Source organism: Protopterus annectens, chromosome 7.part0 (genome assembly GCF_019279795.1).
Source record: "Protopterus annectens isolate FY-2018-M chromosome 7.part0, PAN1.0, whole genome shotgun sequence".
Lineage (NCBI taxonomy): Eukaryota > Metazoa > Chordata > Ceratodontiformes > Protopteridae > Protopterus > Protopterus annectens.
The window spans coordinates 327,510,688-327,534,583 of NC_056739.1; the positions used below are offsets into that span (position 1 = coordinate 327,510,688).

At 42.4% G+C, this 23,896-nt stretch overlaps 1 protein-coding gene across 2 annotated transcripts in view; it reads left to right on the top strand.

Annotated features, from left to right (window-relative positions):
- SORT1 (sortilin 1) overlaps positions 1-23,896 on the top strand; it is a 941,002-nt gene that overhangs the window by 504,334 nt on the left and 412,772 nt on the right. For both annotated transcript variants that reach the window (XM_044076883.1, XM_044076884.1), the window contains one exon: positions 16,698-16,842. In XM_044076883.1, coding sequence (XP_043932818.1) covers positions 16,698-16,842 — 145 coding nt within the window. The remainder of the gene's footprint in view (positions 1-16,697; positions 16,843-23,896) is intronic.

Sequence of the window (23,896 nt, forward strand, 5' to 3'; positions counted from 1 at the left end):
AAAATGGGGGCAACCCTGCTGCGATCTCTTTGCCCCTCCCTCAAATACGAAATGCGACAGCTTCTTCGCTCTGATTCCCCCACCAGGGGAAGCCCCGAGAGACGCTCTAGTGCATGCTTGGCCACCCGGTCTACTTTATGCCTATCCTCCTCTACCCCTGATGCTAAAACTCTTACAGAAAGCCTCTCGGTTGGGGAGCAGAATGATCCTCAGTGCCCCATTCTGGCCTCGGCAATGTGGTCTCACTTGGTGAATCCTCCCTGGATTCTGGATCCCAGCCCGTATCTAATATCCCATCCATCAGGCTTACCGACCCCGAATCTGGACAACCTGAAGCTGACAGCTTGGCTGCTCCAGTTCCACTCTTAGTCAGGACTCCCGGCATCTCTTCACCAGTCAAAGCCATCTTGGTGGCAGTGCATAAACCTTCCACCAGGAAAGTTTACCGCAGTAAATGGAGGTGCTTTTCCGTCTGGGCGGAACATCATAATTTGGACCCCTTCACTGCTCCGTTAACATCTGTGTTGGACTTCCTCACCGGACTTTTTCAGCAAGGGGGGTTAGCTGTTCGACAGTCAAGGTACAATTGGCAACCATCTCCCATTACCATGTGGGACATGAGACAGGTCCTTTGTCAGCTAAACTATGTAAAACCTTCCTCAAGGGTACTTTTCTGCTCAGGGCCCCCTATCAAAGAAGCCATAACCCCTTGGGATCTATCACTAGTTCTTCAAGCCTTGACTGCTTCTCCCTTTTAACCAGCTGCCCCGGCCGAACTTAAATATCTGTCTTGGAAAACAGCATTCCTGGTAGCCATCACTTCAGCGAAAAGAGTTTCAGAACTTCAAGCTCTTTCCGTGAAACCCCCTTACTTGGTTTTTCATCAGGATAGAGTGTACCTCAGGACCAATCCCTCCTTCCTACCCAAGGTGGCCTCAGAAACCAATATCAATCAGTCCATCAACCTACCAGTTTTCTTTCCTAATTATCAAAATAAAGGAGAGCACAAGCTGCATTCTTTAGATGTGCACAGGCAGCTGCATTTCTATATTCATAGGACTGCTGGTCACAGACAATTTGATCAGCTGTTCATTTCCTTTGCCAAATTCAGTTTGGGTAAAGCCGTTTCGAAGGTCACCTTATCACGCTGGATTTCCCAATGTATTCTTCTAGCTTATGAAGCTTCTGGGAGGCCCGCACCTCAGGGAGTCCATGCACATTCCACTCGCTCCATATCTACTTCTGCTGCCTTTAGATCTAGAGTTCCCTTGGATGATATTTGCTTGGCAGCCACTTGGGCCTCATCTCATACCTTTATCAACCACTACAAACTGGACGTCATTTCCAGAGGGAGAGCATCCTTTGGCTCCACGGTGCTCCAGAACATCCTTCCATGATGGCCGCCCAAGATTCAGGTAGCTGGGGACTCTGTCCCAAAGGTTGCTGACAAATGAAGTCCCTACTCCAGATTAAGAAGTTATGTACTCACCATAACGTTTCATCTGAGTAGGTGGCTTCATTTGTCTGCAACCATCCCTCCCTCCTTCCCCCTGGCCTTCAGAAGAGTTAGTTTTGTTTGTATTATCCTGCCTTTTCCTGTTGGGATACCTTTCCAGGTATATGTTGGAGGGCAAACTTGATCTGAGGTCATTTGGGGTTGGCAGGGAATTATGGGTGAGGGGAGGAGCTAGGAGCTCGGATCCATAGCTGTATAATAAGTTGCCGGCTCGGATCCGATATCGGATCCAAGACCCAAAGGTTGCAGACAAATGAAGCCACCTACTCAGATGGAACATTATGGTGAGTACATAACTTCTTATTTCATGCTCACCTGACCATCATATATACATGCTAATAATGGGTGAGTTAAGGTGTCATTCAGGTGATGTGTTGTATTTACTTCATAGTATTCTAAAACTTGTTCCACTTTTCAGAAGAGATAAAATATAAATTATATTCTTAGAAGGTGAGATGAAGATCTTGTTATATAATTTGCTATTATGATATACATGCAGTTTTATATTTGGCTACAATGGCTGTCTGCCTGGTAGAGCTATATATATAGGAAGGAAATCCCAGATGATAAATGTATAAATCTTCCTCATAAATGTGTAGGGTTATTTTGTTATCTGCTGCCTTCTTAAAAATACAGTAATAAAGATGTTATGGTTGCTGGGACAAAAGGGTAAATTATATATAAAAAAAATGGTGAGAATACATGGGTCTACATCCCTGCATTGGAAACAAAAAAAACAGTAGAAAGCAAATCACGTAAAGCATGAAGACATGATGTTCATAATCGGAACACACACACAATTTAAAGGTATTGCTGATTTGTGTGTTTTGTTCACAGGTAGTTACCAAGTATTAGTTCTAGAAGACCACTGTGGAGGCTAGCTGAACTTCCTAAATGCCCAATAGCACTGTCTGGGACTTGCTCAGGAGTAACACAGTAGCTGAGGGAACTGAACCATAAACTATAGGAAGCAGCTTGTTAGGAGCTCACCATCTTAACCCTCTGTGCTGACATACTGAAGAAAGAAATCCACTCTTATTTTTCTGTTTTATCAGGAAGTGAACTCAGAAAACTAAACATATAACCACTAAACTACATGAGCAGCAGTTAATACAGATTTTATTGTGAGCATGCTAATATACTTACTTCATCTGGCAATTAGTTCTGAGGATTAAGGCTCTGAGTTCTTCTGAGATGCTTTTCCTAGGCAAAGGAGCAAGTTTTTATTCCTTCAACATCCATTTGCCTGTGTGATTCTAAGAAAGTCACTTAACCAAACAGTGCCTGAGAGTCATCCCTGAAGGGGGACAGTCGTGCCCAATGGACTTAGCTGAGCAAGACGTAGATAAAATAAACATACTTTGTCTGCTTCTTTCTACTCTGTTGTGACCTTATTTGCCACCAGCTTTAGATGGTGCTCTTCTGCACTAGAAACATGTTGAACATGCACTTAAAACAATGCAGTCTGCCTTTATTTAGCTTCTTCCAACTAATCTACAAAGTGTTTACTGTAGTTAAATAACTAGGCGCGTTAGTGCTTCATCCGTGACTGCAAATATTGGCATTCATTTATGAAATCGTTTCTACACTGCCGCATCATCGCACATTTTCTTTGGCAACAAGTAGCATTAAAAAAAGAAAGATAAATAAGGTAGTGAATTACACTTGACTCTTACACTCATTTACTTCTTTAATTCCAAAAGTCTATGTTAACTCACATTCTCTTATTCTGTCAGCAGATCAAGGTAACAGCTCTAATATTTTAAAAATGGTGCTTGATTATCTGTGTCTGGTTTCAGAGATAAATGGTTGAGAGCTATGCAGCTGATGTCAGAGACGAGCTAACATTTCTCGAGCTCTGCAGATCCATGCCTTGCACCTTCAGTGATATTTTCTTGCATCTAAAGATGAAAAGAATCCTTGATCCTGAAAAAAAGCACTAAGTAACACCTGCACTTGGGGCTTTGTAATATAGTTCAGCTAACTTCATTTGGGTATGAACATAAGAAATACGCTAAGCATAATCGGGAGAAAATTGTAAGCTGCCTAGCTGAAATGCTTGACGCAAGTGGACTTCAAATCTCATGAAACAAGGAGTGTAATGCACTTTTTTACACACTTGGAATATGACCCACATGTGCTTTTACTGATTGTTGAACAATTGATTGTTGAACTGATTGTTGTCCGAATGAAGCTATTGATATAGATCTTTGCATATTCTACCAATACTGCAGGAAGCGATCAGTACAGAACATTACAGTGCTGCTATTGCAGTTACTGCTGTACTTTTTAAACCTATGCATTTAATCAGCCACTGCTTTCATTTTTATATTTCAGAAAGACAGGCTAAGTAATGGAGTTTTAACAGATGGAGGTGAAATCCATATTGCATTTGTTGTCCCTAGGAAGTGGGGTTCACAGTATTTCTTTATGTAAGAGTAGCGTACTATGTAGGATGAGTCTTAGAGCAGTTATATGACAGATTAGGTAAATTTTAACTAGTGCTTATAAATTAGCTGGAAATAATGCATATAATTTAAAAAGTGAATATATATATATATATATATATATATATATATATATATATATACTTAGAGTCTTGTTATCTAATGTAACAAAAGCCGATTTTCTCAAAATCTTCGAATACGAACACCTGGCAGCTTCATGATGAAAAATAAGTTGAAAATGTAACTGACACAGTTCAGGTAATTTTTCAGTGGAGCTGAAATAAGAGTATAAAGTAACTGGCGCTTGTGGAAGGCACTGGGATGTAACAGCATACAATTTGTAGCTTCTCAGAGAGCACTCTGGTAAAAGCACAAAGGCGCCATGTAACGGCACTCGGAGTTAATGAGTTAAAGTCAATATCAGATCTCATAGATGCATCTAAATCATGAATTTCATCCTCTAAAACTAATTTCCTCAGTATAATGCACGATAAAGCATTCCATCAACTGTATCCTTTGTTAAACAAATTCATTAATTCTATGTGGAATGGGGAATCTGGAATAAGTCCTGTGGGGTAGCACCCATGTTCTTAACCCCTTCGGGACTATATTCCTTTGAATACATTCACGAAAATATATAACTTCAAGTTGCAATTTCTTTAACTTGAAATATTTGGAATCTAAACTCTTCAATTTAGTAGTAATGCTGATAGGAGAGTTAACAGCAGAGGCAGCATTATTACTAGGTTACACAAATTTAAATTCATCATAGGTTGTAACCACTGCTGTAGATTGCGATTGTCAGTCATAATGCTGCTAAATTGGGCTTGTGATGCCTGCTCGTGTAAGTTAGATACATGACTAGGTGTGTTACTACTCTGGTTCAAGTCTCTGGGGGTAATAACAGCTGTCAACCCCGATGACTCACTTTGCACGTTGGAATTCTCCACTCCTTGACTTCGGTCATGAGAACCAGAACCTGCCAAGGCTGAAGGGGAGGACGGACTACCTTCCAAGCCATTGTTGAGAGCAGAAGCTGTTAGAGTTGTTTGCTATTATTGTAGCCAAATCGTCCACTTTCTTATTCAAAGCATGGATCAAGCAAGTTAAGGCGCCAATGTCCCGAGTAGAGTTGGAATCAAGGACTTCATCTGGAAACAGAGGAGGAGTGCCAAACTCTGGCACTATGACTTCTTTGGACCTAGTTGTTATGTCCCCACCTACAAGTTGAGTGGCATAGAATGATTTTTATTATTTTAAACACATGGTCGAAAGCCAGATTACTGTCTAGACGAGTCCCTAAATCCCTGACTATTGTCTACTTTTAGAGATGTTTTGTCAGTGAAGTAGTTTACCTTGGGTGGCTAATTTCCCAAAAGGTACCATTATGTATTTCTTGGCATGAGTTTTAAGCAATGTCTTTGGCACCAATCATTTGTCTGTGTTAGACCTTCCTGCAAGAAATTATGATTGCTCCTAGCTTGCAGTCATTTGCAAACTTGGTAAGCCAGAGACTCTTGACATAGCCTTGACTTCTGAAAAATAGATGCCAGATGAGCAGACCCAGCACAGACACCCGGGGGACTCCACTGGTGACTGGCCTCTTTGTGGAGGTGGTCTCTCCTAACTTCCTGGGTCCTGTCTGTGAGCCAGCTGGCCAGCTAGCAAGTTACATATGGATTTATGCCCAATTCCATGAGTTTGCTTACATTGCCCAAGTGGGGTATTGTATCAATTGCCTGGCTAGGTGAAGGTAGGCAGTAAGGGGAGCATGGCAAGATCTCCACATCTTGACTCATATAGTCAGAAACTCAGAAAATGTTTCACAGAAAGCACTTCTGGTAAAACTGGGAGTAAATCTTTTTTTTTTTTGCATGGGAGCAAGCCTCCCTGCATTCCTACAACCCCTAAACTTATTTATCCCTACTCTGTCACCTAACAGTGGAGAAAAAAGAATTCTCTACTGTCAGCAAAAATGCCTTCAGCGAAACATTTTTGCTGTAATGGCAGTTCCTGAACTGCCTTTGCTCTACCAGCAGGCTCCTGGAAGTATACATCTTTTTGCCTTTATCTATTGCTTTTGTGACCTTAAAAAAGTCCACTAAGTTCAGGAGGCATGACCTGCCTTTGATGAAACCCATGAAACCAAACTGGGTTGGGTCCACTGTTTGAAGGTTGCCTATGTCATTGTTAATCACTTCCATGATTCTTTTCATGAGTTTGCATATGAGGCTAGTCAGACTAACAGGTCTGTAATTCCCAGAATCAATTAATGGTCTGCCCTTGTGCAGAGGGAAGATTGTTCCAGTCTTCCATTCACATGGCATGAAGCCTTCTCTGAGGCTATCGTTGAATAGTGACACCAGTGGCTATAATGAGTCCAATATTAGGCTGTTTAGGAGGCATCCTGTGATATTATTAAGGCTCATTGAAGCTGTATTCTTGGCCTTGGCAAGCACATCTAAGAGCTGTTCCTTACTGCTAGTTGGATGGATTGTTCAATGGTATTACCTGGGGAGCCAGCTGGGGGTGAGTGGGGGTAAAGTGGGAGTTGAATTTCTCAGTTGTAAGATTTCCTATATCAACCCAGTTCCATGAACATTGCTCCATTTACAAATATTTCTGTACTACCTTTGAGATTTCAGATGAAGTTAAAGAAGACCTTATAGTTGTCCTTAGCCAGAGATGGTATCTTTATCTCAATTTGCTTTGTTGAACTTTGTCGTCTTAGTTGTCTTTTCAGTTGGATGAGTGAGTTCATTTTGGTGTTATACTTCCTAATTTTAGCCATGACTTTTTTCTTTTGTTGTACAACCTGTTAATTTGGAATTCCACCAGGTTGGTTTGTTCATAGGTTCATAGATTGGTACTAAGCTAACTGCCCCTGCGAGCCATTCTAAGCCTAGCCAATTATACCCTGTGAGACTCAAACCCTGGACCTTGTGTTTGCAAGGCAAACACCTTAACCATTAGGCCACCCTCCCCCCCCCCCTGTTGTTGAAGTAGTTTTGGATTTAATTCTGATAGGCACAGCAGCCTCTATGCAGTCATTCACATGGTTGTACAGAGTTTCTGTGAATAATTCTGTGTAGGCATCTGTGTTCTCCGGATTTGGAAGGGCTTGGCATTTTGACATGTTATCACGTAATAGAAAGTATTTTATCTTGAAGTACTTTCTCGCAGTTGTGACGATTGCTGAGGTTAAAGAATTGATTCTTGTTTTGAAGGCGACTGCTTTGTGGTCTGATTTTATCAGTGAGGACACAATACTTGGGTTGCAGCATTCTCCCACATTTGTGTGTAACTAGGTCCAGTATGCTTGTACCTCTAGTAGGCATATGCACTAACTGTTCCAGGGAGTTTGTAGAAATCTCTGCACCTGCAAATTTGAGGTTATGCAGGATTCCCAGTTTATAGATGGATACAAGTCCACCATGAGTGTGGCAGTTGGTTGAAAGGGGAGTGTCTTCTGAGAGGGTGATTTGTAGCTTGGAAGAATATGGTATGGGACTTGAGAGTTGCTGCAAGTCCAAATTACCATAGATAGTGTGTCATCCTGATAACCAACCTAGAAGTATGCTTGTTATTGATGTAGATCGAGACACTTCCACCTTTGTTCCATGTCTGCGTAGTTGTTGATCTAAATATGTGGAAGAATCTGAAGTTTTGCACTGTACTCTGTGGTTTTAAATGATGTCTTGGTAACTGCACAGATGGCCGCATAGCTTGGAGGGAGTAGAGATTGTTTAGACTCCTGCTGTTGACAGTAACACCTTTAGATTTCCCTTAACTTATTTTGCTATGTAGGGAGGTTTGTCAGTTTGGCATTGCCTTAAAAAGGTTCTATGGGAGAGGACAACATTTTACTTAATATTTGAAAGCCTAGAAGGGACAGGTGCAGACCATACTTAGCAAAGCAACATGGATTATGCATGACCACTTAAAGTTTTACTTTGTGAATGTGTGAGTTTAGGAAGAGAGACTGTATTTTTGTGCCTGTTTTTTTTATCCCCAAGTTGGAAGGGACTTGGTTGCTAAATGTAATTTATATGTGAAGCATCATAAGGCAGCAAACTACCAGCTGGAAGATGCCAAGGTCAGAATACACACACCAGACAGGGTGTAGAAATAGCCAGTGTGTGTTTCAAGTATGTCTTTGTTGCCAATATGGGTTGTGCCCATTTGACTTTTGGTTCATACCTTCACCAAGCATTAATTATCCCAAGCACCACTCTGCTTCCTTTGATATGTCTGTACTACAAGACTCAGTCTTTGGATCTTTGGTCCTGGAGCTGTTATCTGACTCCTTGCACCATTGTCGTTTACTACGTTGTATTCATTTCTAGTCATAGGACCTGTCAAGTTTTTCTTTGCAACAAAAATGGTACAACTGTGTTTTGGCTGAGCTATGATCCTCCTTGATGGGCCACAGATACCCTCCCACTGTTCTCTTGTGCATAGATGGCCCCTTTGTCTGGCTTTTACTGCTAGTATTTCCTGTGGGTTGGGCATGTACATAGTTTGGTATTGATTGTTGGCAGTGTAGACATCAAATCTTCATTGTTATTAATTTGTAGGAAGTATGCTCACTAGTAGCTAGGCAAGGCTAGACTAGCAGGCTGAGGGGGTAGGCATATTTGCATAGTGTGTTACTTTACTGAGTGCCAGCACTTGGGCATACCTGGCCTCACTGCAGTATCATCTGAGAATTTTGCAAACTTTTGATTGACAGAAAGGATGAAGCCAACCATAGGAGCTTACCAAACAGGGTCCACTTGTATGTCAGGTAATATGGTAAGAATGCATCTTGCTTCTCTTTCAGTATTTTCTAGCATTCTCTTATGGTTCAGTTAAAGCATTGCAGAATCCTTCTGTTAGCATAGCAAAGATGCTTAATAATCTGGTTTCTGGTTTTGAACCCTTGGTAGGACGTTCTGATTTGAGATTATGCTGTTCTCTTCCCTTCATGAAACAAATAATTTTTCCTTGGGTGGATTTTGCTCCCTTGGTGTTATACTTCCTTGTTTGCCTGTAATCAGCCCTCCCCCATTCAAAACTTGATACATTCATTCCTCTGTGATGGGGAGTTATCCAAGACCACAGAGGGAAGAGCTCTTTGAGGGGGCTGTCTTTCAGGCAGCCGTGGCTGTTGCTTTTGTTTCCTTTTGCGTCCAGGCTATAATGAAATTTATGATGGCTCAAGCCACATTCCCCTAGGTGAGCTCAAAATACCTTCCCTACAAGGGTGCATATTATGAATGCCGCTACCCCCCCCCCCCCCATTGGAGGATTGAAGATGTTATGCCCCCCTAAGGCTGTCTCTTTTTGTTTGTTTTTTTTTTTTTTTTTTTTGCATCTTTACCCATTTTTGCAGGAAGTAGTAAGCCTTCTGCAGTCAGCCTGTAACCCCCCCCCCCCCACTATTGGCAGTTCCGTCCTCTTTTTCTAGATCTGTCACTATCCAAACCATTGTCAAACCTGGATTACCAGGTCCACAGTCATAGCTTTGCACTCTGCCATTGGAACTGGCATCAGGTAAGTCTGTCTTCAGCTCAGGATTTAGGATGTTTGGTAAAAATAATCCTGTCCTTGTAAGTATCAGCAGTGTTAGAGGTAATAGTTACTTCAGAAGCTTAAAATATGCAATAAAGGTGTCCATCTGGGCTTTTAAATGTTATCTTGTTACACTTTTGGTACTGATCCAGGGCTGTTTGCAAAATTTCAAGGATTTTTAAGATTTTAAGATGCTCAACTTTCTAGTCTTTTTAAGCAATATTAAGTAGGTTACAGGAGGAGAAAAGTGTTCAATCATGCCTCTCTGGTTTGATCCCTAGTCCTGGAGGCTGGATTATCTTGACTGGCACCTCTTTGTTCTGGATGGTGAAGCGTATGTGTTGGACTAGGCAGTGTGTGGTATCGTTTTGATGTAGGACAGAAGGATCCTGTTGTAGACATTTAGTACAGAGCAAGTACATTCACAGGAAATTAGAGATTTATTTGTAGCATACACACACACTGGAATGCACGTGTGTGTGTGTGTGTGTGTGTGTGTGTGTGTGTGTGTGTGTGTGTGTGTGTGTGTGTGTGTGTGTGTGTGTTTCTGTTTCTGTTTGTGTCATATATACAGCAGAGAGAAAACAGGCTGCTCTTTTGCCTCACCCCTCTGCCTGGGTCATGACTGACCGTCAAGTCTTGATTTCCACATTATACTTTGCAGCACATCAGTGTATGTACCTCCAGGCTCTGCAAAGATCCATCTGTATCAGTAGATGTCCTTCCTTATTACTGTTGCAGTATTCTTTACTCTTGGGATTTCCTGCCGAGGATAGCTGTACATCCGGCCAACAAACCAAAGCATTCACACCTTCCAGGTGTCATACTTCAGACATATATGCCCTACGTTCAAATCATAAGGTACATATGTAATGTAAGGACATCTGATCCTCCTTTTCTTTGCCAGCAGTTTGAACCCTACCTTTGATTTGGTCTGTTTGCTGCTCCTCTCCTGAGTTTTCTAAAGGTAATTAACCCAGTGAGGTCCCTTACTTTCTTTTTTTTTCCTCCTTGTAGTTTGTTTTTATGTCATACAGGAAGGGAGAATGAGAATATGAGAGGCATCTTCCTTATAAAGATAGACACAAGAAGTGCCTTTTTTCTTTGGGTGTACACATGACCATACACAGTGTGATATCTGTTAGGCATTTGTCCCTAAAACACTCTGCAGTCATCTCTCTTCCCCCTCTAATTATTTAGAAAAACAGCATCGGAAGCTTTTTGCTCAGGATACCATGACGGAATCCACCCAGCCTGAAGTTCAGCTGACACTTGAGAAAAAAGCCAGAAAGGCAAGTACTGACCTTGCTACTGTTCAGTCTCCACAGAACATCCCCATGGAGTTGGATGAAGAACCGAGGACCATCTGGTGTCAACAACAGTTCTTTTCCATGACCTAGTTAGAGGCTGACACGGAACTGTCTACCCTCACATCTGCCAAGGCTGTGCGTATGTCTGATGCAGCTGTAGTGGGGGAATCATGGCTGATTATATCTCCTGGAGGTATTCCCCAAATATTAGTTGAGGAAGAGGTGTCTGGTACCCTCTTCAAATCTAGGCAGGGATCTGAACCTCCTAGATGTGTTAAAGATGTTCCTGTAAAAAAAAAAAAAAAAAAAAAAAAAGACAAAAACAAACACATGGCTTCTGTGGCTAAGGATACTTAGTGTCAGGATTTTTCTCTGGGTCGTTCAGTGTCCATATGGTGCTGAAACCCACACAAGATGTTTCTGTCCTTGCTTCTGCTCCCTGGATTGTTATTCTAAAAGTGAGTCTCCCAGTTTCTGATGTTCTTGGCAGTAGGTCGTACTTGCCTCCTAGAGGGTTAGGGGATGAGAACAGCAGTGTCTCAACAATCAATAAAACAATTTTAAAGACACAAACTGCTGCTGAAGTTTCTTCAGCTTCAATAGGTTATGTTTAATAACTTCTGTAACTTTCAAAAGACTGCAAGAAATACGGATTGAAGTTACCCTCTGAATAAGAGCACCACCAGGAAAATAGAAGCTACCTTTGAAAACGGGACCACCCCTACAGTGACTAGACACCATCCCTGGACACAAAAAGGTCAGAGATTTTCTTAGCTTATTGCTGCTTCTGCTCCCTGAGGATCATACATATTTGTGCAAAAGTTCTTTATCTGATCCTGCTATTTCCATGTCCACATATAAGCCATCCAAACTGCTGGTCTCTTCCAAACTTGTCCTTTCTGACAAGGACAGCTGTACTGTGGAGAGATAAGGGGGAAGTGTGTGCTTCTGCTACTTTGGACTTTAGGCAGTTAATTTTCGGACCTATATGACTAGATATGTCCTAGCTGTTCCCTCCCATCTTAATGGGATTTTGACCAATTTGCCTGATTTGAACAGTAAGACCGTCTACCTTTTCACTTAGTTCTGCCTCTCAGGTAGCTCTCCATTCCATTGCAGTATGATGCTGCAGATGTCTCTTTTAGGGCAGTTGCATCAGGCTGTGTCATGAGGAGATGCCCTTGGTTGTGCCTTCAAGCTGTACCTGAAGACATTAAGGCCAAACATTTAGATTGCCTCTTGGATAATCAGAATTTCTTGGGTACTGCTGCTGCAAACTTGTTTAAAACTCTTCAGGAAAATGGTAAGGTTACGCATTACCTTAAGCAAATCTTTGTTTACCCTGTCCCTAAGTTTCAGAGGAATTATCCATGTAAAGCTCATTTTTGTCCATAGGCAGCCTAGACAGCTTGCTAGGAGCAAGAAGTTTCCTAAGTGAATTTTCCCAGACAAGCCACTCAGAGATCTAGGGGCCAAACAGCACCTTTTCCCTGATAAATCTGCCTCTGTCTGATGTCGAGCCTTCCCTCCCCCTTTGCCAGATTCCTTTGTCCTCAGGCTGATACTTCCTTTTCCTCTTTGGCAAGAGATAACCACAGACACCTGGGTACTCTCCATTGCCCAAAACAGTTATTTTATGGCTTGGAAGTCCTTTTGCTCATACTGTAGCCTTTCTCTGCCTCCTTGCCAGCTCCCTCATTTTCCTTTGATTCTGTGGGATCTGGTCGAGCAGGAAACCATCCAACTTGTCCCTTTGTCTCAACAAGAAACTGTTTGTTTTTTATTCCAGAATATATCTGGTTCTGAGGAAGGAGTTGCTGTAGAGGCCATTCTAGAGCTGTCTTTTCTCAACTCCTTTCTCAAGGTCCCTTCTTCAGGATGGTGTCTCTTCAGACACTTACTCCATCTGCTGCTTCCTCAAACTTTCTGGGATCTTTGGATTTGAAGAATTCTTACTTCCATATTCTTATTCACCCTGTCTTCAAGAAGTTTTTACATTTCTCTTTCTTCCTCATTGTCTCCACTTTGCCTTTTGGTCTTTCTACAGCTTCAAAGTTTTTTTTACCAAATGTCTATCCCCTGTGGTAGCCTTCTGCAGACTTCAGGGAATTCAGTTATTCCCTTGTTCGGATGACCTTTTAATCCAATCCCCCTCTTAGCAGCTCTTGTTTCAGAACTTACACTCCACTGTGCTTCTGTGCAGTGTGGAGTTCATCCTCATCTGAAAGTCTGTGTTGACTCCCTCTCAGGACCAGGTGTTTTTGGGTAGCAGGATTTAGACCATCCCAATGTTGCCTTCTCTCCCACCTCCCAATGTCTTCTCTTTGACTGCATATTTCCAGTATCCTCTTCCAGGCCTTCTTGCAAGGAAATTTCTTCGAGCTTTGGGGTTACACCATCCACCAATTCCCATGGTTCCTTTTGACAAACTCCACATGAGGAAATTTCTATGGTATATCAAGACTGTTTGACTCCAGCACTGCCAGCTTCTGGAGTAATCTGGTTCCTCTCTTACCTTGTCTCAAGCTTAAGCTCTGCTTGTGAGTTCGACCGATTTCCCTGAGACTGTCTACCTTTCCAGATTCCTCTCCTTACTCTGAAGCTATACAAGAATACTTAAGTCATGGCGGGGGAGCCTCTTCCAACAACCTAAAAGGCCAGGGTCATTGATCCCCTCAACAGACCATATAAACATCAAGAAGATTAAGACTTTACTTCTACATATCCAGCCTTTTCACTTCCTTTGGGTTCCAGGTAAAGATTTTTACAGACAATACTACAGTCATATGGTACATCAGCAAGAAAAGGGGCACAAAATCTTACCTTCTTTGCAGGCTGCCTCTTCAAGCTTGAGATTTTGCTGTCTACCATGGCTTGGTGGCAGACTGTTGATACTTCACAGGGAAATGTTTACGGACATTGTACATTAGTGGGGTACTCCTCGGGTAGACATTTTTTGCATCCTTTCTGAACAAACAACTTCCCCAGTTTTGTTCTAGAATGCTAAGTTCTCTGACTCGGAAAGGGGATACCTTGTCCTGTTCTAGGAAGGGGATGTTTCTCTGTGCCTATCTCCCTCTTCCTGTACTACCAGAGGTCTTGCGCAAGATCGTGTGGGACATGCCCAAAGTCTTGCTGGTCAATTTTTTTGGCCCAGACAGCACTGATGGTTCCTCCTATTTTATCTGGACAAGGGGCAGTCATTGCATGTTACTACAGGATGGATCTTCTCACACTAGACAAGGGTTCTCTCTTTCACCTTCACTTTGCCCATCCTTCATTTGACACTTTAAATGATAGGGTTTTGATTCCTTTCAGGCGCTAGTTTTCTGAAGACATGTTTTGGGTTTCGCAGGAGGCCAGAAAATACACTACTAGAAAATCGTATGTGACTAAATAGAAGAGATTTTCTATTTGGTGTCTTAAGCATGGCCTGGATAATTTTTTCATTTGGGGTCTCTACAGTCCTTTCTAGTTGCTCAGTTCTGGTTTGGCATATTCATCTCTTAATGTTTGTCAGCCATTGTTATCAGTCGCTGAATCCACCTTTGGCTTCTAATCCTGAAGTTAATTTTTAAAAGGTGCCCATTTCTAGGCAACAAAAAAGCCTCTTCCTCCTATTTGGGACTGTAATTTTGGACTTGAAAATTTGACTCCATCCCTTTTGAGCCTGCAGTTTCCTCTTCCGTACCATGCTTTACTTGGAAGACTGTATCATTGGTGGCTCTTCTATCAAGAGGGGCTCTGAACCTTAAGCTCTCATGGCAGTTCCTCCTTTTTTTGTATTTTCACAAAGACAAGGGTGTCTTTTTATGCCAGTCCTCCTTTTATCCCCAAGATGGTTAATGATTTGTCCTTGAACCAGTCCATTCATCTTCCTTCCCTTCTCCACAGATTAATAGTGAAAGGGTTCTTCACACCTTGGATTTACGTAGACACCTCAGATGTTAATTGGACAAGACAAAGCATATCAGGAAATCTGGGCAATTTTGTTTCCTTTCAAGCCAGGAAATTGGGTTTGTCGTATCTAAGCAAACATATCCTCCTGGATTTCTAAGGCCTTTTTTGCTATTCTTCGCATGGCAAGTGGCCTTGTTCTGTTCATGCTCATTCTACCAAAGCAGTGGCCTCTTCTGGTGCTTTCTTTCAAGAATCTGGTTACTAGATCCATCTTGGAAGCTGCTCCGTGGTCTTCTTTTCACACTTGCCAGGGCCATTCTTCGTGGATTTGGCGTGGGCTTTTGTATTCCTTCCTCCTCCTCCCATTCTTTCCAGTGGCTTTTTTACTTTTCCAAGAGTAAAGAATAGTGTAACAGTGGTACGGACACACTGCAGTTGTGTGTAAGATATTACCTTAACAATAGTTATCCTCCTCCTCACTGTTGCAATATTCTGGCCCTCCTTCCTGCTGTCTGTTACTTTCTGTTACCCTCTTTCTGGCCAAAAGGTGTTTCTTGCATTCTTTTCTTCTTTCCTTCCTGGCTGTACAGATCGTCTTTTCTTTGTTTGCTGTGGTTCTTCTTGGACACTTCAGTTCGTAGGATTAGGCGTCCGTATGTCACACATGTACCTTATGCTTTGCATGTAGGGCATATGTCTGATGTAAATGCTTGGAAGTTGTAAAGGCTTTGGTATGCTGGTTGGACATTCGGTTATCCTTGGCAGGATATCTCAAGAGTAAAGAATGCTACAACAGTGAGAAGTATAACATCCACTGTTATGGTAAGATCTTACAACTGTACTGTCTCACCTTGAGGGAGGCACTGTGACTGAATTTATTAGCATGACTAAAGTGAAGCCAACAGGATTAAGGTGAGCAGGACAGTGGCAAAATCAGTCTGCGTGAACAAGGTTGTAGTACAAGGCATACTGTCTTGAGCATTTTTTTTACATCTGTACTTGGTGTGTTTTCTTTAAATTGATGCGGAATTTGTCCCCCACTGGTTATGGTCTACTTCAGGAGTCCTGTCTTGAACCTTCTATAGTATGAGGTTATGCATTTTCTCCACAGCTACAGATCTTCAGAAATGCTTCTTAGTAATGCCAGTTTCATTCCTGCCTTCTGCTGCATTTCATCATTTTTAGGACTTCGTAGTGCATGGAAACAGTTGATCTGCTGTGGCGACCCCTAATGGGAGCAGCCGAAAGAAGAAGAAAAAGTAGTGCATTCATAGTTACAAAGTAGTTAGTTTAGCTGAGATGGTTTGTGGTACAATATTTTGATATAAAAGTTTAGTTCACGTTTGGAAAACTTAGTTTATGTTTGGGATGGGGAGACTATGGAGTGTGTATGCTATGCAGAGGAGTGCTTTTGTGGGCCTGTGGGGACATAGCTTCCACATGTGCCTAATGGGAATGTTAGATTAGAGCAACAGGATATTCTATTTTTGAAGAACTGCTTTTGGAATCCATCCCAAAGATTTTCAGAATTAATTGTCTTGTATGTCTACTTTGTCTGTAGTAACATCCCTTAATCTGTAACTGCATATCTAACATGTTTCACAGTAGTATAGTGTCCTCTCATCAGACTTTTTTCACTTGGAAAAGTTAGAAAACTATGCTGGGTAGGGGGGAGAATGCCAGAATGTGGTGGTAAGTGAGATTGTTTGAAAACTTTTATAATAGACAAACTGTTGTGTTTCACTTAAATGCAAGAGTTGTAACATCATGTTTGATTTTGATTAGTTTTAAAACCTTGGCCTTAATATGAAAGTTTTGCTGTAGTTATGAACCAATTTCTATTCCTGCTCTTCCATACTAGTCAGCAAGGAGGGGCTGAATGTTAATGTATTAATGCGAACAGTCAATCATAAATTATCCTTTACACATTGATTACTTCAAGGGAGTAACTTTAACCTCTGCTTCTTCTAGGGAAATTTAAGAATGATTCATGTGTCTGTGGATCGAGGTGACACTTGGAACATGGCTCAACTGCCTCCTGTAGGGCATGAACAGTTCTATTCTATTCTGGCAGCAAATGACTATGTAGTTTTTATGCATGTAGATGAACCAGGAGGTAAGTACTTGCATTTGAAAGTTTTTTTTTTTTTTAATATCTTTTGTCTGTGTGCCTAATGATAACCATCACGTTTCTCACTTGTTTGTCTTGATCCCATTCATTCCCACCCACCTGGAAGTCATCAATGTGAGGGCCAGAGCCTGTCAGAGGGGCTGTCATTCATGGAACTATGGAGGTGGTTTGTGCTGTTACCTGCAGTGAAGATGTTTCCAAGTAAGGCTTCAACCCCGTGCAACCTGTACCCTTCCAGTATGTGTTTGAGCTGATACCCACACTTGAGAGTTGCCTCTCGCCAGCTTGAGAGTGCCAAGCCAGCAAATCATTGCTTGCGTGATGATGGTGGTGGTTAACTGAGTGGAAGCCATCCCACCCTGCCCATTAATGGCTAAGATGGTAGCCAACTCTCACCCCAACTTTCACTTAGCACTTCCAGTGCCCAAGTTATGCCACTGTTTGAACTCTTGCTATGTTGGTCATAGTCATGGCTGTATCCCTCTATGCCAAAGAACTGGAAGGATAACTCTTATAATTACCATGAAAGCTAAAAATGTGAATTTGTGTAGTCTAAATTTGTATGCTGACTTGTACTCAACAGGGATACAATGGGGAAAAAAATAGGAAATTCAGCTTGCTTTATATGATTTTTTTCACTGAAGATTATTGCTGCTGTACAACACATTGACTTTCTACTTAGCTGCTTCAGTCAATTCTTGACATGACCCCTCACCCTTGGCAGAATGTGTAGCTTCTGGATCAAGGCAGTGCCCATTTCCAGAAACATGCCACTGATGTCGTTTGGTGTATACACTTGTGTAAAGCTAGCATTTCCTAATGTTATCTCCAGTTCTTTTCATTGCTATGTACGAGTTTGGGTTCCTGTTGAGAGTAGTTTCATATGAAGATTTTTTCCAGATTTTTCCAATTTATTGTCGCAGTTATTCCACCAATTATATTTTCTAGAGTTCTGATGCCATTGAAAGTCTGTTTAGATGCATTGTAGAAGGTTGTTTGAGACTAGACTTCCAACATCAGTGGATCTTTCTTTGGAGCAGTACATGACACAAAAGAGATAAGATCACGAAATTAAGATGCCTTAAAGGGCTTAAATTCCATCTTGCAAATTTATAATAAACTGCAGAAGATTAAGGTAAAAAAGGGAGAAGATGCAAGAAATTTGAGGAAGAAAGGATTGGGGGGGGGGGGGTTAGAAAATTGCTTCTGTTTTCTTCATGTGCAAAATTATCTTTGGAAATCCTCATTATAGGAAGATGCAGCCTTTCAGTACTTGTATGAACTCTACTTCTGTGCACCATGGAGCTGGTTTAATTCAAGAAGTTTTGTAATCCTAAAACAGCAGTTTAATGTACATAAAACAGACCACAACCCAAAAAGAGAATATTTGAAGACTATTGCACAGAAGATTCTCATTCCACAACCCATTTCACTAGGGAAGCTAGTAGGCTGTACACAAATCACCATACAGCTCAGATCTATTGGGACACTTGTATAATCAGCAATCAGTAATCTCGTACATCCCCTAAGGGCAAAACAAGCATCTAAAATCCTAGCCATCTCTACAGGAATACAGAGCAGCGGATGCATGATGATGTGTGTGTGTGTGTGTGTGTGTGTGTGTGTGTGTGTGTGTGTGTGTGTGTGTGTGTGTGTGTGTGTGTGTGTGTGTGTGTGTGTGTGTGTGTGTGTGTACATGCACACATGGTCTCTCACACGCACACAGATGTGTGTATATAAAATGGTTGTCATTCACATGATTGGCAGCTAATTTGGTCGACAGTTTTGTGTGGGTTTAAAAATGAGAAACAGCACAAATGTGTGTCTTCACATTTGGTTGAATTCAGGTGTTGTATATTGTACGTATGTAGGAATGTGCAGAAAAATGAATATTTGATTGAAAAAATGGTGGTTGTGAAAATGTGCAAAATTTCTTTATAGCAGGTAGTGTGTAGGTGCAAGTGCAGGTTAGGGTTAAGCAAGGGAGTAGATTTAGTGCTATGCCTCTTTAGTGTTGTCTGTTCTATGTCCGTCCTTGTGTCTTGTGTTGTGGTACTGTAGTGGAAACAGCTTTTAGTAGTGTAATGTTATTGGAAAGGGTAGGGTTAGCACACATGAATAAGGCTGTGCAGTACCACTGTTCAGACAATGCATGATCTGACATACTAGTGGTATTTATTGATAGTGGGAGGGAAGTTTTGTGTTTTATGGTTTGTCCTTTTGGTATACCACACATTTGTGATGTACTCAGCTTTGTTCTCACATTTGTGTTGTCAACCAGTGATGATCTAATCATATGCAATACATGCATTTACACAGTACAAGTTACGTATAGTATATGTACATATGTATGTGTATATATACACATACACAGTATGTATTTATAGATATATGTATGTATGTGTGTGCAAGTATTGAATACGTGAGTCTGCTATGCAATAGATGAAATGTTTTCTGCTATATGTTTAGGGAACAGGATTGCCACTCATCCTCAACAGTCCCCTATCCTACAATACAATATATTTCATATCTTAACACAAATGACCCACTTAGAGCACACACATTGCCATTTTATGATCTGATGCTGTCTCCTTCTCACCACTGGGTCTAGGATCCAGTCCTACTTGGCTGGTCTCTCCTAGACTTCGGATCCAAGTCTCTAACTCCTCTCTTTACTCGTATCTGAGAACTGCTTCCTCCAAGTCCTCAGATCTCGTTTGTTCCATTCAATACCAGATGAAAAATCCAGCATATTCTTTGACTAATATCCTTTTCAGCTTTTTTTTCTTATTGTTTGAATTTAGAATTTAATTAGTGTGCTCCTGCAGTGCCAATTTGCTAGCTTAGTGTGTGTTAGGTTATAGGTTTAGATTTTTGTAGTGTTTTTAGAGAGTGTTTTGTTATAGTGTTAAATAGTAGACTAGTTAAAATACTTAGATAGTTAAGATAGTTGAAATAGTTAAAATAGTTAAAATTTGAATAATCTTTGGTGAGAATAGTTTTTCAATTTGTAGTGCTTAGGATTTCTATGCTTTCGTTGGCGTCTGGGACTGTGTGTGTGCGTGTGTGTGTGTGTGCGCGTGTGTGCGTGTGAGAGAGAGAGCTCCGCTAATGGCTTTGATATTCTTTGGGTTAAGGTGTTCCTTCTGTTTGCAGTCATGGCAGAAAACTGTGACAAGCCTACTGGATTCAAGAAATGCACTTCTTGTGGGCATCAGATCCTCAACTCAGATGCCCACAAGAAGTTGTTTTTTGCTTAGGCACCACACTGTCCTACTTTTAATCTGAGAGCCCTCTTGGATCAGAGAAATATGTTGATTCTGAGAGGGCTACTACCTGCAGGGGCTCAACCCCCCCCCCTCTACTCCTACTATCTCTGATTCAAAAAAGAGGCATCTGAAGTCCCTGTTCTCCCTGTCAGAGCCTTCCACTAAGAAAACCAAGAGTTCAGATCTGACTTATTTGACCAGCCTCTGATCCTATTCGTTTCTCGGATCCTATGGGTTCGGGTCCATCAACTGGTTCTCCTATTCTGATAGCTTCGGATCCGGAAGCTCGGCCTTGTGTTATGGATCATACAATCCAGACAATCTTTGCAACTTTGCCAGAAAGGATTTTTCAAACTACTAAGTCATCCAGGCTGCCTTCTGCCATTTCTTCCAATCTTCCAGGAGTTTTCCTGAAATTGGCATGGACAGAATGATGCAGAAATTTCTTCGATCTCAAATTCAGTTGAGGATAATTCCGTCTCCATCCTCTGTCAGATCAGTGAGCCTTTCTACCAGGGAAAGACTTTCTCCTTCTCTGATCCAACCTTTGGCTTCGGAGTTCAGGGATCTGAGATCCCCAACAGGTATGGTATTGGATCCACAGTCTGATCATGTCTGTAATCCAACAGTTAACTTGACCAGTTTGGCTCCATTGTCTTTGAGTTAGAGCAGGTCTTTGATCCAAGAGGTCCGCGCCAGGTCCGAGGGACGGGGGTGTGCTCTGTTTGGCTTGGAGACATCCCTTCCCTTAAGAGCCTTGGCCCTAAACAGCTTGGGCCTGATTCTATCTGGGAAGCATGGATCAGGGGATGCCTGTGGCTTTCCTTTTTTAACTGCTTTGGCTATGAGGCAGTAGTATCCCCAGATCCTTCTGCTGTCCAAATTCTGTCAAGGCTGTTCTCAACTGGGGATGCATCCTTTTGTATCTTGGCTCCCTCCCCTCATCCTCCAGCTGTCGTGAGCTCAGAACCCGTTTCTGTCCAGTCAGGTCAGCCAGTTCTGGAAAGCTCCCAATCACATTCTTCATCCAGGTGTCCCTTCTCTTCCGATACCTCCCCAGATCACACCAATGAGAAGGTCTCCTGGGAAAGAAAGTGCAATGGAGTCTCTCATGGAAGACCTGGACTTTGAGGAAGGTGAAGGGTCCCCCAGATCTCCACCCGACTGTATTTCTTTCAGGGACATCATGGAAAATCCTTGGGCAAGAGGGATGGTTGGTCAGCCCAAAATCCTTCACCAGAAGAGTCTGCGCTGTTGGATGCCTTTGTGACTGGGCCATCACCATCTTGGATGACTCTCCTGGTGGATGAGCTTATTGATCTAGTCTCCCGCTGGGCCTGGAAAGAACTGGGCACCATTGAACCAATTCCAGAATGACATGACAAGATTCTGTCCCCAGCCTCCTAATAGTCAGTACTGGAGCAAATATATTGCAGTTGATGCCATGGTTGTGGCAGCAGCAACAAAAAAGAGCTATCACAACAGAGCTCCGCTGTCCATCCTCCAAAGAAAGATTCCAGAGCAATGGACAGGTTTGAGAAGCGTGTTTACACCTTGGATACTTTCACTCTGAGGTCATTAAATTTTATGGCACATTTCACATGTCTGCAAAGGGATTTAATTAAGGAACTGTCAAGTTCTGTTGCTAGGTCCATGCCAGTGGAGGACCTCAAGAAGGTTTCTCCGCAGCTGGCCACTCTTTCATCTATTGCTAATTCATTGATGAGGTTACTTTACCACCCTTTGGAAGGCATCTCTCGAGCAGCTAGCTCAGGCATAGCTATGCGACGACATGCCTGGATGAGGCTGTGTGATTTCGTGGAACCCTTTAAGGCATCTTTTATTAATGCACCTTTTGACATTTCCTCCCTTTGTGGACCATCAGTTAAAGAAATGCTTACCCTCCGCGAACAGGAATGAAAGACCCTGTCTACCATTGGCATTAAGTTTCCAAACCCTCCGCATACCTTTTCCAGGAACTAACAAGGTGGTAAGAAAATGTGGTTCTGTAAGACTTTGGGACCTTTCCTAGATTTGTGGGGCAGTTCCTCTTACAGAGACAGGGGTAGAGGTTTCAGTGACAGATGGCACCCTAGGGGCAGAGGAGGCCTGCAGAATCTGTGTTTTTGGGATTCTTTTCCCAACAAACCGTATCAGTGCTCCTGAAGTGCTGCCTGTCTCCTGTTCTCTGGAGGCAGTCTGGGGATATTTTTCTTTGCACTCAGAAGCCTGTACAAAACTCACAAAAAATCAACTGGGTGCTAAACATGATATTCAGAGGATATAACATCCTCTTTGCCATTCCCCCTGCAGTAACAAACCAGAAACTCTTCTATACTCCACCCAATCAGAGGAAGTCAGTAGCTCTAGAGGTTCAAAAGGTGCTTCAAAAAAAGTAATCCAGAAAGACCCAGCCAAACAACTAGGATGTGGAACTTACTCCCATTTCTTTTTGGTGCCAAGGGAAACGGGGGACCAAAGACCAATCCTGGATCTAAGCAGAGTGAATCTGTTTGTAAAGAAATCCAAGTTCTGGATGGTTATGGTACAGTCCATTCAACGCTTCTGCACAAGGACAGTTGGATGTGCTCCATAGATTTCCAGGAAGCATGCTACCACATAAAGATACACTTGCACTCCAGGAAATTTCTGCACTATCGGCTGGGAGCCAATCATTACTAGTTCAGAGCACTACCCTTTGGACTCATCACAGTCCCCCAGGTGTTTACCAAATGCATGGCAGTGGTGGCAGCTCATCTGTGGCTCCAAGGATTCCAGGTGTTTCTGAACTTAGACGACTGGCTTCTGACTGCCCCAACCAGACATCAACTGCTACAGGCCATAAACTATCTACCATTACAAAGGATCATGATCCTACGAAGTCAGATACAGGACATGTCTCGCCTCTCTTCTCTGGCCAGACTGGTTCTACAGGTATTGGGATTCATGGCAGCAACTATAGTCTTAGTCCCATTGGGGTGATTCTTCATGAGAGTTCTCCATTGGATCTTAGCAGTTCAGTGGTCAATTCTATTCCAGCCGCTTTCCATGCAAGTGAAACTCGCACTGATCTGCAAATGCCATGTGCAGTGGTGGCTTCAGTGCCAAGATTTGCACCTAGGCAGACCATTTTGTCCCCCCCCCCCCACCAGCAGCCACAGTGACCATGGACTCTTCCCAACTGGGAGGGGGGATTAAATGGAGGAAATGGTCCAAGGCACGCGGCTCCCTACAGAGACCAGTTTGCACATAAAAGAAGTCCTTCTATCGTTGCAAGCCTTTCCGGATGATCTTTGTCTAGGAACTGTTGCTATTTACACAGACGACATGTCAGACGTCTGGTACATCAACAAGTAAGGAACATGTTCTTACCTGTTGTGCAGGGAGGCCACGAGGGTCTGGGAATGGGCGATCTCTTCGGACCACTTTCTAGTTTCAACGCATATGCTGGGGAAACCAATGTGTTGGCAGACAAGACTCATCAGGTCCATTCTGAGTCCTCACAAGTGGTCCCTCAATCAATAAGTTGCAACCATGATTTTCAGCCCTTGGGGCCAGCCTCACTGCACCTTATTTGCCTGTCACTGGAACGACAAGTGCTGCGAGTTTTTGCTCTATCCCTCCTTAGGTAGAGTCACCAAGGGACACTGTAGTCCACGATTGGCCCTAGAGTCTCCTTTATACTTGTCATTCTCTTCTCTAATCCCAAGATTACTCCAGAAGGCAAGAAAGTTGAAGGGTCCAGTCATCCTCATTGTCCCCTTCTTGCC